Source organism: Nerophis lumbriciformis, linkage group LG35, assembly GCF_033978685.3.
Source record: "Nerophis lumbriciformis linkage group LG35, RoL_Nlum_v2.1, whole genome shotgun sequence".
Taxonomy (NCBI): Eukaryota; Metazoa; Chordata; class Actinopteri; order Syngnathiformes; family Syngnathidae; genus Nerophis; species Nerophis lumbriciformis.
In genome coordinates, this window is record NC_084582.2 from 21,087,734 (window position 1) to 21,106,893 (window position 19,160).

At 46.0% G+C, this 19,160-nt stretch overlaps 1 protein-coding gene across 4 annotated transcripts in view; it reads right to left on the reverse strand.

Moving 5' to 3' along the window:
* tat (tyrosine aminotransferase) overlaps positions 1–15,947 on the reverse strand; it is a 65,177-nt gene extending 49,230 nt beyond the window's left edge. The window contains exon 1 of one of the 4 annotated variants that reach the window (XM_061927883.2): positions 15,703–15,947. In XM_061927883.2, coding sequence (XP_061783867.1) covers positions 15,703–15,882 — 180 coding nt within the window. In that variant the 5' untranslated portion in view covers positions 15,883–15,947. Of the gene's footprint in view, positions 1–5,439; positions 5,554–15,702 lie in introns of those variants that run through there. The other 3 variants (XM_061927887.2, XM_061927884.1, XM_061927885.1) reach the window with 3 other exon arrangements.
* Between the last annotated feature and the right edge of the window lie 3,213 nt (positions 15,948–19,160).

The window sequence follows — 19,160 nt, forward strand, 5'->3', positions numbered from 1 at the left end:
GTGCCCAAGGCATGGGTAACTTACACATCTGTGAAGGCACCATTAATGCTGAAAGGTACATACAGGTTTTGGATTAACATATTGCCATCCAAGCAATGTTATCCCTGCTTATTTCAGCAAGACAATGCCAAGCCACATATTACAACAGTGTGGCTTCATAGTAAAAGAGTGCGGGTACTAGACTGGCCTGCCTGTAGTCCAGACCTGTCTCCCATTGAAAATGTGTGGCGCATTATGAAGCCTAAAATACGACAACAGAGACCCCAGGCTGTTGAACAACTTAAGCTGTACATCAAGCAAAAATGGGAAAGAATTCCAGCTGTAAAGCTTCAAAAATGTGTCTCCTCAGTTCCCAAACGTTTACTGAGTGTTGTTAAAAGGAAAGGCCATGTAACACAGTGGTAAAAATGCCCCTGTGCCAACTTTTTTGCAATGTGTTGCTGCCATTAAATTCTAAATTAATGAAAATTTGCTGGAAAAAAATAATTTTTGTTTCTCAGTTCGTACATTAAATATCTTGTCTTTGCAGCCTATTCAATTGAATGTAAGTTGAAAAGGATTTACAAATCATTGAATTCTGTTTTTATTTACGATTTACACAACGTGCCAACTTCACTGGTTTTAAGTTGTGTATATCCTAAATAAAAAATAATAATGTCAATCAATTAAATTTGTTTTAGTCAGCCATTTAAGTCACCCAGCATTCAGCTATAATTTATAAAACAATGTTGCTGAATACTAATATTCTTATTGCTGACAGTCCAAGTATGTTGACACACCACTTAGGACGCAGGATTCTCTGTTCGTCTGTTTTTGCAGCACGAGCACTTCCATTGTCACAGCCGTGTGCATATCTGTGTTGGTTTGCACGTACTTTTCTTTCAGATGTGCTCGATAAAACACAAAATACTGCTTGCAAAACAATGATCAGTGTTGATAAATCCCATTGCCCATGCTAATTAACATTTTTGCATCTTCTCCTCCTATACCGCATGTCCATGAAGACAGACACGCTAAATGGAATGCTCTCCATATTCTGTTCACATAACAGACACTATCTACTGGGCACACGTTTAGTAGATCAGCTTTGCGTGTGCTACAAGTTTGCACAGGTTTTAACACATGCCAATCGTTAGTAGATCAGGCCCAAGGACTTTGGTACAGATGCAGTATATATTTGACACATGAAAAGCATCAAGTCACTGGTTTAGATGTATCAAGTCATTGGTACAGATACATGGATGACACTTGAACATTAAGTCATTAATACAGATCTGTGGATTGCACATGAACAGCATCAAGTCATTGGTACAGGTATATAGGAGACGGCGTGGCGAAGTTGGTAGAGAGGCCGGAGGGTTGCTGGTTACTGGGGTTCAATCCCCACCTTCGACCATCCTAGTCACATCCGTTGTGTCCTTGGGCAAGACACTTCACCCCTTGCTCCTGATGGCTGCTGGTTAGCGCCTTGCATGGCAGCTCCCGCCATCAGTGTGTGAATGGGTGAATGTGAAAATACTGTCAAAGCGCTTTGAGTACCTTGAAGGTAGAAAAGCACTATACAAGTACCCATTTATCATTTATCATTTATATAAACAATGCATGAACAGCATCAAGTCATTGGTACAGGTATATAAACAATGCATGAACAGCATCAAGTCATTGGTACAGGTATATAAACAATGCATGAACAGCATCAAGTCATTGGTACAGATACTGTATATGGATGATACATGAATAGTATTTAGTCATTGGTTAAGATATATAGAATAGAATAGAATGGACTTTATTGTCATTATATTTGCATATAACGAGATTAAGGACTCCAACTTAAGGTGTGGTAGTGGGAACAAATATGGGATAAAACTAAGAATTGAAATAAACAGACTCCAATAAAAATAATAAGCAATCCTGTACAATATACAAAACCCTATACAAATACAAAATACTGTACAGTATACAGAACAAGACAAGAGTACCGGAGTAATAAATAACAATCAGTGTCGGATTTATTGCACTCGAAGAGTAATATTGCACAGTAGGGTATAAGGGTAGGATATTGTATAGGGGTGAATTATTTATTATAAGTTAGAGTTCAAGATGGTGACAGCTCTGGGAAAGAAGCTGTCTCTGAGACTGTTTGTTCTGGCTCTGATGCACCTGTAGCGCCTGCCCGATGGTAGCAGTTCGAACAGGTGGAAGCCAGGTTGTGTGCTGTCCTTGGTGATGCTTTTTGCTCTGTTGAGGCAACGGGAGTTGTGTAAATCCTTCAGGGAGGGGAGGGGGCAGCCCATGATTTTTTGTGCAGACTGAATCGCCTTTTTGTCTGCTTCAGTGAAGCTGGCATACCACATTGTTATGCAGTACGTCAGCAGGCTCTTGACAGCCGAGCAATAGAAGGTCACCATCAGCTGCCTCTCTAGTCTGTTCTTCCTCAGCACTCTCAGGAAGTGGAGTCTCCGCTGGGCCTTCCGGATAACTGCAGTTGTATTTTGGGTCCAGGAGAGATCGGCAGATATGAGGGTGCCGAGAAACTTAAAGGAGCTGACTCTCTCCACCTCCTCGCCGTTGATGTAGAGGGTCTGCAGTGTTTTTCCTGAAGTCAAAGATGAGTTCCTTGGTTTTTGTGGGGTTCAGTGACAGATTATTCACTGAACACCACACTGATAGTTTCAGGACCTCATCTCTGTATGCAGACTCATCCCCCCCTGTAATGGGACCAAACACCGTTGTGTCATCGCCGATTTTGATGATGGTGTGATCTGGGTGGGCTGGACTACAGTCAAGACAGGTGGGGGTGGGGAGGCCTACGTCCAGCAGTTTGGTGACCAGGATGTCTGGTATGATGGTATTAAAGGCAGAGCTATAGTCGATGAAAAGCATCCTGACATAGCTTCCCCGGTGTTCCAGGTGGCTCAGTGCAGAGTGGAGAGCCATTGTTAATGGCGTTGTCCGTGGATCTGTTTGCCCGGTAGGCAAACTGCTGTGCTTGGATGTGGTGTAGGACCAGCCTCTCGAAGCACTCCATGATGACAGGTGTGAGTGCTACTGGCCGATAGTCGTTGAGGTTGTTTGTGGCAGCTTTCTTGGGTACCGGGATAATTGTGGCGGATTTAAGGCAGGGTGGGATGAGTGCCTGTGCCAAGGAGAGGTTGAAGAGGACGGTGATAATGTAGGAGAGCTGGTCAGCACATGCTTAGAGCACCTTCCCGGGTACAACGTCTGGACCAGCCGCCTTCCTGGGGTTCACTGCCCTGAGCACCCGCCTGACCTTGTGCTCCTCAAGAGTGAGTGTGGGAGTGCTGGGGCCTGGGGGTGGTGCGGCTGTGACTGGTTGTGATGTTTCAAAGCGAGCAAGGAAGCGGTTCAGCTCCTCTGCCAGCGATACATCCCAGTCCTTGGTTGCTGCGTCACAGCCTTTGTAATTGGTGATGTGCTGTATGCCCTGCCACATCTGCAGTGGGTTGTTGCTTGAGAGATGATCTTCGATCCTCTCTTTGTAGTCCACCTTGGCTTCCTTGAGTCCTCTCTTCAGGTCAGCTAGCGCAGCGCTGTATAGAGCACTGTCACCTGACCTGAAGGCGGTGTTGCGGGCCCAGAGGAGCATGTGGACCTGGCTTTTCATCCAGGGTTTCTGGTTTGGGTAAAACCGGATGCTTTTTTCCACAGTGGCATTACCGATACAGTACTTCATGTAGGATAGTACCGACTCTGTGTGTGCGGGCAGGTCTTGGTCTTCAAAAACATCCCATGCAGTGTGTGCAAAGCAGTCCTGTAGCTGTGGGAGTGCATCCTCAGGCCAAGTTGTAACAGTCTTTATTACTGCTTTTGTCCTTGATCTGAATGGGGTGTAGGCAGGGATGAGCACCAAGGAGAGGTGGTCTGACTGGCCTAGGTAGGGGAGGGGGATGGCTCTATATGCCTCTTTGATATTGGAGTTAACATGATCAAGAGTGTTTCCCGCTCTAGTTGGGCATTTAACTTACTGGTCAAATTTTGGTAGTCCTGTTTTCAGATTTGCTTTAATAAAATCTCCAGCAACAATGTGAGCGCCATTTGGGTGGGCACGTAGCTGTTTATTTATTGTGTTTAGCAGTAGAGAGAGAGCCATGCTAACATTAGCATCCGGTGGTATGTAAACTGCCGTGATGATTGCTACTGTTAGCTCTCTTGGCAGAAAAAAGGGTCTATATTTCACTGACATGAACTTGAGGTCAGGGGAACAGTGACTGTCTATGATAGTGCTGTTATTAGACCATGCATTATGTACATAAACACAGAGACCACCTCCCCTGCTCTTACCAGAGTCCTCGTTTCGGTCCCGACGTAGCAGCGTGCGGCCTGCTAGCTGCACCGCAGCGTCGGGGATTAGGGGGTGAAGCCAGGTTTTGGAAAAGACCAAAAAACGGCAGACCTTGATGTAGCTATTTCCAGCTAGCTCAAGTTTTAGCTCGTCCATTTTGTGAGCCATGGATCTGGCGTTGGTGAGGTATATGCTCGGCAGCGGAGGTTTGTGGGGCTGTTTCTTGATTCTCTCCAGGAGACCAGACCGGCAGCCCCGCTTTTGTTTCCCGTCTCGCCGCCGCCTGCGTCGCCTGCCGGGTTCGATAACAATCCACGGAGATTCCGGCGGTCTCGCTATCTCGTCGGGTATGTTGTGTGAGCGGTGGAAATCGCTCGAAAAAGCTATCCTGTGTTGAAAACCAATGTCCAGCAGGTTTTGACGACTGTGTTGTGTCGCGAAGGTAGACAGACATAACCAAAAATAATATAAAACATAAAAGGAAGCACCGAAAGAGGGAGCTGTAAGCTGCTGCATCCGTGCGCACCGCCATCTTTAATCTTGAATGACACATGGACAGTATCAAGTCATTAATACTGTTATGTTTAGAACACAAACAGCAAGTCATTGGTACAGATATGTGGATTACAAATGAACATTATCAAGTCATTGGTACAGATATTTGTATAAAACATGTATAACATCAGGTCATTGGTCATTGTGAACAATACATGAACATCATCATGACATCTGTTACTCCAGGTCATTCATTGTTTCTTCAGTAATTGGTTTCACTTCCTATACTGCGCTCTTATTTTGGGGGCGCTTCCTGTTTTGTTGGTGTTGTCTTGTACTGCTTCACGCAATTGTCCCCTGAACACTTTTCCCCGCAGCTGTTTTCTGTTGGTAATTAGGACTACTACATACTATAATCACCATTCTTCGTCGGCACATTATTCTTTCTATGGCGATGTCAAGTACGGCTGTGCTTTGTGGACGCTGTCTGCTCCACGCACATCAAATCGCAATAACCTTCGCCGTGCCACACGACATGAACACCGACAGAATGCTGAAACCGCATGATTTCGCAGACGAATATACGAAGAAGGGGTTTGGGAGGATGATTTGGGAGGAAATGGAGGCATTACAAGACTCACCGGAGGAGTTGATGGTTTGGTGGCCGTAGAATCATTCTTTCTTTAATGGCACTTTGTGGTCAAGTGCCGAGCCTGCACGTCGCCGATGAAGGCTGAAGTTGGTGTCGTCACGCCGTCATGACACGCAGCCCTCCTCTCCGACACTGGTGGAATATTGCAACCAAAATGGCAACCTTGCCAAACTTTTTATGTCCGAGGCAGCAAAACAGTGCAGTCCAGGCATAGGAGAGCCAGCCAAACTCACGTCACTGGCTCCTCGAATGCGCACAAAAGCACATGCAAGAAAGCACATGCACAGAAGCGCATCTTCTGTGAGGCACATTACTTTGAAAGAAAACCAAATATCGCAAGAACGAGAAAAATATAGTTTCTGGGCACCCAGCACGCAGTTGCCATGTGCAAACAACACAATACTTCATTGTTCTGACCTCAAAACGTTCCGGTTTGCACAAGGCCTTAGAGACCATCGCTGTCCTACTGTAAGTCTGTGAGCATGAACTGATAAGCGAAGCTGTGCATGTCAACAGTTTCCTTGTAAACGTGTGCAATGACAGGAAAGTGTTAACAACTGATGGCTCTTGTTTACGTCAATACCAGTACCCTTTTAACAGTCTGTGCTAACACCTGACCATGCGGACAGTGCTATTGAACTTAAGCTCACTTCCTCTAAATTCATTGGCTCATTCAGTGCATAAATAGCGAGTAGAGGCAGCAGCATGTGAAATATTTACTGCCAACGGTCAATGACACAATGACCACAACATCAAGACTATTTGCACAATCCAATCAGATCCAGTAACAGAGCTCTATCAAAAGACCAGTCTTAGAACAACAACCCTCAGTTTTGAGCACTATTAATGTGTCAATATGCTCAATTTTAGGGCTTTTAAAATGATATTGAATACCAGTGTTGGCAATACAGTAAGTTTATTTTTGATCAAATACTCTAAAAAATATAAAGTTGTGTACAAGGTAAATCTGCTTTCGTCTTCTCTTTGCTGAAATGCTCGGAATCCGTAACCTCCTTAATCAAACCTGTCTGCTAACTATGGTGGGATTAATAAATATTCGGCCAGTATTATCAATACCAATATTTTTTATTGTTTGAATTTTTTTAATTTTTTTTTATCATTTTCAATTGTAACCCATATTTAATACCATAAGATAAGTATTATTTGTATTCGCCTGGTGTCATGTTTGTATGTTAAGTGTACAGCCCTAAATTGGTTCCAGTCATTTTTGACCAATAGAAGTTTCTTTGTAAGCCTCAACCACTAGTCCTGTGGTGTACCCCAAGGTTCAATTTTGGCGTATGTCCTCTTTTCTTCATACATGCCTGGGCTCTGTTTTTAAAAAGCACAACGTTACTTTTCTGTCATGATCCGTTGATACTTGATATTTTGATATTTTAGTTGGTGATTAGTTCTGTTTGAGCACCCTTGTTTGTTTTCTTTGTTGCCATGGGTGCTGATTTTTGTCACCTGCCTCTGATTAGTGGCCGGGACGCTCACCTGCTCCCAGTCACTAATTAAAGAGCTATTTATTACTTGCTTCCCGTGCCATCGGCAAGTCTTGTATTTTCATATTTTGACCTGATTATTGGATTAAATCATCTTTCTTACCTGAATACTGCTTCCTGATGTCCATCTGCATCTTAGTGAAATGACCACCGTGAAACTATGCGACCCCGGTGTGATATTTTCACGGTTTGGCAGATGACATTCAGATATATCTGCCTGTAACAGCAAGCGATAGCCAGGCTACCATGACTACTCTACAGAACGGTCTATGACAGAGCTGGGCAAATATTTTGACTGTGTCTGGGGGGGTGCCAATGTTTATGTGTGTATAAATTATATGTACACATTTAGCTGTAAAAATCCGCTGTACACTATGTGTTTGGGTCCTTTTTTTCAGGAACACTAATACAAAAAATCACAATGTCCGATAAGAGTTCTAAAAACGTTATGACAGACCACCTGAAAAAAAGGAATGGAATTTTACAGTTTTTTACTGAATGGGACACCCAAAATGTAGATGAAAATAAAGAAAGTGGGATTTACAATATTAACTATGTATAATAAAACACTGAATATGTTACGTCTGGGACGCATGGTTGTGGTTGTCGTGTTCCTTCCAAGGCAGGAGACAAGCAGGAGCGGAGTGCAGGTAAGATTTAAGTATATTTAATAAATAAAAGGCAGGACAAAAATACGAAACTGAGGACGCTAGCAAGCGTGGAGCTAAACAAAAACCAAAATGTCACCAAGGGTGATAAACAAGGAATGCTAGCGTGCACAAACTTACTATGAGGAGAAAACCAGAGGAAACGTAAATGTTGCATAAAGCAAACATTGACCCAGCACTTACTGCTGGGTGACAGGAAACTATAAAGGGGAGTGATTAGCCAAAACACCTGGTGGAAACACTAATTGCAAAACTAAGACAGGTGAGGAGAATCAGTGCCCATGGAAACCAAGAATAAACAGGGAAAGAGGGTGCAACCAGGAAACAGACTAAAACCAGAAACATAACCAACATAAATCATGCCATGATCCGGGTAACGATCATGACATAACCCCCCCCCCCCTTAAGGGACGGATCCCAGACGTCCCAAACTAGAAACCCCTCCCCAACAAAAAAAACCCAGAAAGTCAAAAGTCACGGGAGGGTGGAGGGAGGACTTGGTGGTGGGCCGCCAGGCCATGTGTCCCCGAAGCCACCGGGGACAAGTCAAGTGGCGGCGGCGGGTGGATTGTCGCCGCAATCGTCGAGGCGGGCGACCTCGGAACGGCCGTGTCTGTGGCCGTTGAGGAGGCGGACGAGACTGGCGCCAGAACCTCAGCAGTCTTTGAGTCCTGTACCAAAGTCTGGGGCGTCGCGGCTGTTGGCGCCAAAAGCGTCCATGAAAAGTCCAGAAACGACAAGGTGGGCGGCGCCGTGGTGCGGCCCGCCGGACAAGAGGAGGTGGGCGGCGCCGAGGTGCGGCCCGCCGGACACGAGGAGGTGGGCGGCGCCGTGCTGCGGCCCGCCGGACACGAGGAGGTGGGCGGCGCCGAGGTGCGGCCCGCCGGACAAGAGGAGGTGGGCGGCGCCGAGGTGCGGCCCGCCGGACACGAGGAGGTGGGCGGCGCCGTGCTGCGGCCCGCCGGACACGAGGTGGGTACGTCGTAGGCGAGGCAGGCGCAGGAGGCGTCGTCGCCGTGGTAACAGGAAGCGTCGTCGCCGTGGTAACAGGAAGCGTCGTCGCCGTGGAAACAGGAAGCGTCGTCGCCGTGGAAACAGGAAGCGTCGTCGCCGTGGAAACAGGAAGCGTCGTCGCCGTGGAAACAGGAAGCGTCGTCGCCGTGGAAACAGGAAGCGTCGTCGCCGTGGAAACAGGAGGCGTCGTCGCCGTGGAAGCAGGAGGCGCCGTCGCCGTGGAAGCAGGAGGCGCCGTCGCCGTGGAAGCAGGAGGCGCCGTCGCCATGGAAGCAGGAGGCGCCGTCGCCATGGAAGCAGGAGGCGCCGTCGGCATGGGCGGAGCCAGAGGCGGAGCAGGCGGCTCGTCTGTCGGCGTGGGCGGAGCCAGAGGCGGAGCAGGCGGCTCGTCTTTCGGCGTGGGCGGAGCCAGAGGCGGAGCAGGCGGCTCGTCTGTCGGCGTGGGCGGAGCAGGCAACGGAGTATCTGCGAGTGGTGGATGTCTCAGCTGGGCTGCTGGGTTGGCCGTAGGGGGAATCATCACCTGCAGCGCGGTGAGAATACTTCCCAGCTGTCTCTCCAAAGCGTCAAGGCGGGCGTCTTGGCGTTCCGCCATGGCGTTGACGCAAGCCCCAAGAACGCCAAACTGTTCCTCCTGTTGTCCAAGTTGTTTGGACTGTTGGTGCAATGCCCTTTTTACTGGGTCGGTCTCTGCGGGGTCTCTTGTGCTTTGCAGCGCTGGAGCAGGAGGTGGAGAGGATGGCGTTTGCAGGACCACCAGGGTTGATGGTGGCGTCAGAGTGGCAGGCATCCGGGCTGTCGGCGTGGGAGGAGAAAGAGGAGTGGGCGGAGTGTTCTCTGCTGATTGGGATTGTTCCTCCAGTTGCAGTTCAATAAGTACCTTGCGGTACCACTCATCCACCCAAGCCGGACTGTATTCTTCAAGGTTTTTCCCAGAAGATGACTGGGCTGGAACAGGAAGTGGAGAAGACCGAGCAGCATGTGGTACAGCAGACAGAGGAGACGGAGCAGGAAGTGGGGCCGAAGCAGACAGCGCCCCCGCTGGAGAAGAGGCAGGCAGCATCCTCAGTGGAATGAGGTCTGCTTGCCCCAGCTGACACGCTACCAGCACTGGCCCCCCCCTCAGGAAGCAGATTCCAGATGCTAGATGGAGCTGGTGGGGGGAGCGCTTGTTCGGCGGGAGCAGAGGGTACGGGCGGATGGGCTCTAGGAAGCCTGGAAGCTGGCCTTGTGCGTGTGCGCCGCTGGCGCCTTTCTGGACAGTTGCCAGCAGGTGGTGTCTGAGGGGAGGAGAAGCCGCAAGGGAAGAGCCTGGCAAACAATGTTGAGGGCAAAGTGTCCGTGTTGTACCCCCTGACCTAGCCCGCTGCCGGAGCCTTCGCGTACCAGGTGGGGTGGACGACGTCCGGGTGGCTTGAGAGTGGGGGAGGAAACGGGTCTCTGCTTCCGTGAATTTAGCCATTAGCTGCCCCCATGCTACCATGGCGTCGGCCGGAAGGTCTTCTTCGGACAGCTCGGCTTCGTCCTCGTATTGCCACGGCTGGATGTCCGCTTGGAGTTCCAGGAGGATCTCTTGTTTGTCCGTGTTGGACAGGAACACTTCGTCTGGCTGGGTCAATCTGTTACGTCTGGGACGCATGGTTGTGGTTGTCGTGTTCCTTCCAAGGCAGGAGACAAGCAGGAGCGGAGTGCAGGTAAGATTTAAGTATATTTAATAAATAAAAGGCAGGACAAAAATACGAAACTGAGGACGCTAGCAAGCGTGGAGCTAAACAAAAACCAAAATGTCACCAAGGGTGATAAACAAGGAATGCTAGCGTGCACAAACTTACTATGAGGAGAAAACCAGAGGAAACGTAAATGTTGCATAAAGCAAACATTGATCCAGCACTTACTGCTGGGTGACAGGAAACTATAAAGGGGAGTGATTAGCCAAAACACCTGGTGGAAACACTAATTGCAAAACTAAGACAGGTGAGGAGAATCAGTGCCCATGGAAACCAAGAATAAACAGGGAAAGAGGGTGCAACCAGGAAACAGACTAAAACCAGAAACATAACCAACATAAATCATGCCATGATCCGGGTAACGATCATGACAGAATATTAACAACATATAAGTATCGCTCCTCTTTTACTTCTCAGACCAGCTCCTCAATCAAGCAAAACACAATAAAAGTGTAAAAAAAACAGCAAAATATGAATGCAAAGTGTAATAAACACTTACAATATGACATATTATCACTTTTACGCAGACCTTTGTTGCAAAAATTTGCTTCTGCATCTGTTTCTGACACACGCAGCAAGTGTCTGCAGCAAGTGTAGGCTGCTGCAGACCGTCTTTTAACAAAAACTAAAAGACGTACTAGCCTCCTGTGGAGGGGCGTGGTCGGCGCGTCTCCTGCAGGAAGGGCGTGTGCAGGAGACAGCTACGAAGCAGCTGACAGGTGAGTGGATTCCCCAGCTGAAGCGACGGATGACAAAGTTGGTTTAAGCCTGGTTTGTATAGCAGAAAAGTTTTTTTTACTCATGTTTTTGGTGTGGTTACAAACAGTTTCGTTCAATAAAGTGATTGATAGAATTCCTGTCCGTAAAGTGTCTCGACAGACGATAATTGAACTGTGTTGACAAAGATTGTTTTATTCATTGGGGCCACTCTTGTTGTCACTGTCACTCATAGAGTTGCATTGCAAAATCATACAGAATAAATTGTAATGTGTTTATTTTGTTTAAAGTTCAGATGGGATTTTTGATTTTCTGCGCGGCATTAATTTGCTGTGTGCAGAGGACGCGTGAGCAGTGCGCAATTGCACAGGCGCGCACCTTAGAGGGAATGTTGGTCGCCAGGCACGCGGCACTCCTCCCAAGAGTCCGTCGTGTATCCAGCAACAACCGCTCCGTCAAGACAAGCAGGTTCCCCCAAACCCAAGATCTTGTCAATTTCATTGAGGCCAGTTAATTAGTTCCAATGTTTAGATTTGGAGAGCAGTGCAAAAAGATGCAACAAGAAAGTTAAGACAAGACAAGACAAATAAGCAAGCAGGAGATAAGGGAGAGGAAAGGGGAGCGTCCGCCCTCGATGAGTGCCAGTGAGAAAAAGTGAGCCAAACCCTAAATTATGAGTTGGCTTATTCCAGGATTGGAAACTAAGAGTTTGGAGTTCCAGAACAGCTGTTCTGAATTAGTTCAATCAATCTTGAGTGTTGACTCGGTTGAGTAGTGACCACATTAAAAAAAAGGTACTAATGGAGCTGGTACCTTCTGTATTCCATCACACTGCCTGTGTAGCGGACAGTAGGGGGCTCCGTTTCTCAACAAGGCCGTTTCCAGCGCCCGGCAAGCAGTCTGGACTGCTGCTAGCTGGTGACAGGTGTGTTTTTAACCTCTCCCTTGATTTTAGCATTTCAATCTGTCTAATATATCTTTCTGGCTTTAAGGATTTCTTAGTACCCCAGTGGCATCTAGCTATTTTCTTTACGAGAATTATGAGTAATTCTTCATCTAAACGGAATGTCACCACCCTGTCAGTCAGCATTCCAGTGACAGCAGACCTTGTTCACTAAGAGATGTTTTATTTTGTTTGTTGGCTTTCATGAAGTCTACAGTGAGTAATAACCAGTGGTGTTGAAGGACAAAGTGAACATAGTGATGCGTTTGTGAAATTAATGTGCCTCCGTATGCTTAAAATGAGGATCTAGGTCTCACCCCAGTAGGCCTGAGGTGGGGACGTGACCTAAATGTTTTATAGAAGCGCCCTTAATTTGGATGGATCTTTATTGTCATTGCACAAAAGTACAACAACATTTCATTTTCAGCACAAACCCGTTCAAGATTAGACACACACTGTACAAGGCAACACAGTAGGAACTCTGATGGGTCACCACTTACGGCGCCCTGTATATAGACATATTACGACATACAACTTGAGACTTGCAACGAGTAAGGGGATGGGCATCCAGCTCGAAGCTGCCAGCCACTAGGGGCACTGCACCGTTTTCCGTCATAACACATGGGGTGAAGTGTCAAAGGTGTGGGATGCAGGGTGGGATATGTGTGTGTGGGGTATATTTTTCGTGGATGCATATGTGTGTAAGCCATATGTGTGTAAGCATATGTGTGCAGCGTGACTCTGTTCCGCGACCTTGGTGCTATCGCAAACGCAATAGAACAGCCAGTCAGTCCAAGAAAAGTCGAACAACAACAGGTGTGCGTCCATGGGAGACAGGGAAGGAGTTTGTAGCGTCTTCACTGCACTGTCCTCTGGGAGAGTCTCTTAGTAGTGACCTTGCCACGTCGCTTGCAGCCAGGGAAAACAATCCAGATTAGAAGGTTTGTGTTTGGGCCAGCGAAAACAAATTTTAACTTTTCACTCTGTCTATTTATGGTCCTCAAATTCATCATACTTCACCATCAGAGTGGACGGTGTCTCCAGAAGTCGCCAAGTTTGCAATATAGTCCAAAATCACAAAAGTCTGAGGACCCACAGTTCTGTCTGCATCCTCCAATTATTTGTGGCAGATTTATGGTACTTTGAACAGCTGCCAGTATCTTCCAATTTGTCGATACACCAGGGCAACGCATACTCCAATCAGCAGATGTCCTCTTGTCATGATTCCGAATAGAAATCTTCAACGTCCGCAACTCCAGCTCCTCCATAGTTGTGTATATTTTACAGACAAGCAAAGAACAACCAAAATATAAAAAAACAGCAAAATATGATTGCAAGGTGTAATAGACACCGACAATATCAAGTGAAAATCTGCTTTCGCATCTGTTTCTGACCCAGGCCCGGCCCTAATCAATCTGGCGCCCTAGGCAAGATTTTAGGTGGCCAGGTTACTATCACATTCTGTAACAGACAAATAATTTCATGTAGGCTAACGTTACCTACCTGCTACCTCTGTCTTTTCTCGTTTCTCCTCTTCTTTTCTCTTTTTTCTTCCCTGGGCACCTGACAGTTTTGGCCGTTTTGACATCTTGTGTTGATTTTTTGATGTGGTGACGTCCAAAAAGAGTCATGATACGGGAAGGGAGGGGGCGCACCGTGCGGGGGGAGGAGGGGGGGCGTAATGTTGTAACAAATAATATTTCTATTAAATAGGCCTTACTTTGCATTTTAATTAACGTGAGATTATTTTTTGTATTTAGAAATAATAGTAACAACTTTTTTTCTTTTTTTTTTTCTCCAACATTTGTGGCACTGGCATGGCGCCCCCTGATGGACGGCGCCCTTAGCATTTGCCTATACGGCCTATGCCACGGGCCGGCCCTGTTCTGACACATGCGTTTCCGGCTGGCTGGCTTGTTCCTCGTCTGAGCTGCTGTGACGTAGATTACTGTAATAACTCATGTAACACCCAAAAGCACAGATTTCAACCATTGACATACTTTCTATAGTTCAAAACTTACAGTAATGTAAAAAACAGCACTGCACATCATAATGGCGGCTACAGTTTTGATGTTAAAGGTCTAAAAAAATTGTGTGGAACATCCGGCGGGTCGGATTGAAATTTTAACGAGCCGCATGTGGCCCGCGGACCGTATTTTTCCCAGATCTGCTCTAGATGTTCTCAGGCCGGCTGGAGGCGTGTCCCAGGTTGATTGTCTCTTAAGCAATTGGCTTTCAGCTGGGAGGCGCCAGTTCTTTCGTCTGTGTCATACACGCCGCTCGCGTATAATCACAACCGTAGCTGTTTTTGGACACAAGTATTTATGGCAATCCTTCTGATAAACCCTTTTCACCCCGGCGTCTAAAATGCATAGGTGCCATTTCACCCTGCATTCAGCCATACACCTCTCTTACTTTATTTATTTGTGTCTTATTGTATGGTACTTGTTTTTATGTGCCATCTCCCTTAGTTTGCTTGCTGCCTAAGTTTTTCTACTTTTTTGCTGCTAATAGACTATCAAAGACTCTGTTAAAATTGTTCTCTGCCCTCCACCTGTGCATCTGGGGTTCACGCTTTTACCAGAACCTAAAAGGAGCTTTGATACCAGTACCGGTTCTAGCGGGACTACCTTTAGTTGCTGCCACCCCCTGTAGGTGCTGCGATCAACAGTTGGGTCAGCAGATATATTTGACAGAAGGGTAAACAGTTTATAGCAGTGGTTCTTAACCTGGGTTCGATCGAACCCTACGGGTTCGGTGAGTCGGCCTCAGGGGTTCGGCGGAGGTCTAAACACACCCGACTCATCGTGTAAATACAAACTTCTCCCTATCGGCGTATTACGGATACGGCAACAGCTGACTGGTTTGCAGGTGTGTAATTTGTTGTGAGTTTATGCACTGTGTTGGTTTTGTTGTTTCAACAAGGTGATGTTCATGCACGGTTCATTTTATGCACCAGTAGAAAAACATGGTAACACTTTAGTATTGGGAACATATCCATTGGTTGCTTATTAACATGCAAATTAGTAACATATTGGCTCTTAACTAGTCATTATTAAGTACTTATTAATGCCTTATTCGGTATGGCCTTATTATAACCCTAACCCTCTAACTCTGACCCTAACCCTAACCAAATAACTCTAAATTAAGTCTTTATTACTTAGAATATGTTCCCCTAGTGTCCAAATAACTCTAAATTAAGTCTTTGTTACTTAGAATATGTTCCCCATACTAAAGTGTTGCCAAAAACATATAACATTGTCTTGAATTTGAAAATAAAAAAACATTTTATTTTTCACTAAAGAAGGGTTCGGTGAATGCGCATATGAAACTCGTGGGGTTCGGTACCCCCAACAAGGTTAAGAACCACTGGTTTATAGAGTGCCTCCAAAGTGAAGGTAATACTGAAGCAAAAAGGAAAACCCATTAAGAAACAGCTGAAGTATACACACATGTAAGAAAGCAAGTTACGTAAACAATACAGCATGGTGTATGCAACCATGCAGAAAAAAATGTAGCATCTACTCTGCTAACTTAAAGCTAACATATAATGAAAAATGCAATAGATGTGCCAACAGAATTAGCAACATGAATGTGGTCATTGTAACCTTATACAAGCCTTCAACAAATGAGATTTGACCAAAACATCCCCCCACCCCACCCCGAGACCTTTACCTTTTTCACAGGGCGCCGCCGAACCGAGCAATTTTCCTGTTGTGTCCACCCTGTAGCTGTACGTTCGTTCTTGGATGGATTTGTTCTGAAAATAGAATTCTGTTGTTGAGGAGGACGTGGTGGTGAGAAGGGATCAAAGGAGACGTCGGGCACGCATCGTTGAACAAAAAGTTGCTTCATGACAAGCGAGCGTCATTTTACAGTTCTGCAGGAACCCGGAGGAGGTCTAGCCAAAAGATGTGTCTCTCCCACCCTGAAGAAGTCAAACACCAGTTTTATAATCCTCTATGATGTCATCTCATGTCTTTGATTGTGTGCTAAGCAAATTACATACATCCCGACCGACCATGTAAGGTGACACACAGTCGTGGTCAAAAGTTTACATACACTTGTAAAGAACAAAATGTGATGATAAATAAATAAATGATAAATGGGTTGTACTTGTATAGCGCTTTTCTACCTTCAAGGTACTCAAAGCGCTTTGACACTACTTCCACATTTACCCATTCACACACACATTCACACACTGATGGAGGGAGCTGCCATGCAAGGCGCTAACCAGCACCCATCAGGAGCAAGGGTGAAGTGTCTTGCTCAGGACACAACGGACATGACGAGGTTGGTACTAGGTGGGGATTGAACCAGGGACCCTCGGGTCGCGCACGGCCATTCTTCCACTGCGCCACGCCGTCCCTATGGCTGTCTTCAGTTTCCAATCATTTCTACAACTCTTATTTTTTTGTGACAGAGTGATTCGAGCACATGATTGTTGGTCACAAAAAACATTCATGAAGTTTGGTTCTTTTATGAATTTTTTTATGGGTCTACTGAAAATGTGACCAAATCTGCTGGGTCAAAAGTACAGCAATGTTAATATTTGCTTACAAGTTTCACTGCAATAAAGCGCTTTTGGTAGCCATCCACAAGCTTCTGGCAAGTTTCTGGTTGAACTTTTGACCACTCCTCTCGACAAAATTTGTGCAGTCCAGCTAAATTTGTTGGTTTTCTCACATGTACTTGTTTCTTCAGCATTTTCCACATGTTTTGGAAGGCCATTCTAAAACCTTAAATTCTAGCCTGATTTAGCCATTCCTGATTTTAGATTGTCCTGAAAAATTTGGAGGTAATCCTCCTTTTTCATTGTCCCATTTACTCTCTGTAAAGCACCAGTTCCATTGGCAGCAAAACAGGCCAAGACCATAATACTACCACCACCATGCTTGATGCATGGTGTTCCTGGGATTAAAGGCCTCACCTTTTCTCCTCCAAACATCCATTCATCACATCCATTTTCTACCGCTTGTCCCTTTTTGGGGTGGCGGGGGGTGCTGGAGCCTATCTCAGCTGCATTCGGGCGGAATGGCGGGGTACACCCTGGACAAGTCGCCACCTCATCACAGGGCCAACACAGATAGACTGACAACATTCACACTCACATTCACACACTAGGGTCAATTTAGTGTTGCCAATCAACCTATTCCCAGGTGCATGTCTTTGGAGGTGGAAGAAAGCTGGAGTACCCGGAGGGAACCCACGCAGTCACTGGGAGAACATGCAAACTCCACACAGAAAGATCAGGACTTCTCAGGACCTTCGTATTGTGAGGCACATGCACTAACCCCTGGTCAAGCTCAATTTTTGTTTCATCTGACATCACATGGACAAAGATAAGACCTTCTGGAGGAAAGTTCTGTGGTCAGATGAAACAAAAATTTAGCTGTTTGGCCACAATACCCAGCAATATGTTTGGAGGAGGGCAGCATGGTGGAACAGGGGTTAGTGCGTCTGCCTCACAATACGAAGGTCCTGGGTTTGATCATGCGCTCGGGATCTTTCTGTGTGGAGTTTGCATGTTATCCCCGTGACTGCATGGGTTCCCTCCGGGTACTCCGGCTTCCTCCCTCCTCCAAAGACATGCACCTGGGGATAGGTTCATTGGCAACACTAAAAATTGGCCCTCGTGTGTGAATGTTGTCTGTCTATCTGTGTTGGCCCTGCGATGAGGTGGCGACTTGTCCAGGGTGTACACCGCCTTCCGCCCGATTGTAGATGGGATAGGCTCCAGCGCCCCCCGCGACCCCGAAGGGAATAAGCGGTAGAAAATGGATGGGGCCTCACCTGCCATCATGGAAAGAAAAAAAATGTAAAAAGAAAAAAAAATTATTAAATTGTTAAATGTATCCAGTGATTATACTATAAAGTTATTTTCCATTTAACTTCACCAGTTTTAGATTATTTTTATTCAAAATCACTGAATTTTCACATTTGCCGTTCAAATACTGAGAAGAGACTTGCGGTGAGTCAGCAGCCAGTTGAGCCTCACCATGGATTGCGGACTCGGCTAACTGCTGGCCTGCTGTGCAGTGAGACCGTATTGCTATATGAACTATATTATACATTTCCATAGTTTAGTTAGCTGAGGTATATAATGTACAGTGTATTTTGTCAACAACTGTATGTGTGTAACGTATTTCTTGTGCTGAGCAATCATAAAACTGCTGCGAAGACGCACTGTGTGAGGCTCGCAGTAATCCCGCCTCCTGGTGGTAGAGAATGCACTCCCGCCGTAGAATGCACCCCCTGACGGGAGTGTTATATCAACTAAAGCCCTCACTTAAACTTTCCACGTGCAAGATTGAATCTATTTAAAAAAGTTATTTAATAAGAAGCCAAAAAGTGCAAAAACAATAATGTTCGTGTTGGAGGAGTTGTGAATGACTGCAGGGCCACAACATTAGGTACACCTGCAGACTGCAGCACGGATTTCATATTTCATTCATTCACAACTCCTCCAACACGAACATTATTGTTTTTGCACTTTTTGGCTTCTTATTGAGCTGCTGCATTTTTTGGTTGGGTTGTTTATTTCTATTGAGTAACTTCTACATTTCTAAAAGGGGAGGAATGTAATAGAGTGATCTATGTTTGTCTGTTGCCATCTCCTGGTTAATGTTGGCTATAGCGTACTGTGGTTACTTTTTGGTTGGCCAACGATTTACATGGTGTTCTGAAGTCTACAGTAGAGAGACGTACTTCATCACCTCGCCTGGTTATTGCCTCCAACCCAATATATTACATAAAGGTAAGACCATAATAACATTTTTTTTTATTAAATGTGCTTTTTTGTGTGCTACAGTTTGTATGTGTAAAGTTAAAGTTAAGTTAAAGTACCAATGATTGTCACACACACGAGGTGTGGTGAAATGTGTCCTCTGCATTTGACCCATCCCTTGATCACCCCCTGGGATGTGAGGGGAGCAGTGGACAGCAGCAGCGCCGCGCCCGGGAATAATTTTTGGTGATTTAACCCCCAATTCCAACCCTTGATGCTGAGTGCCAAGCAGGGAAGAATGCTGGTATGAGCTTTTAAACATAACCCGTTAACTGCTCCCAATCAAATGGTGAATAAGAAAGTCTTTAGGGTTCATATGTTTGTAAATCTGACTGTGATGAAGTCA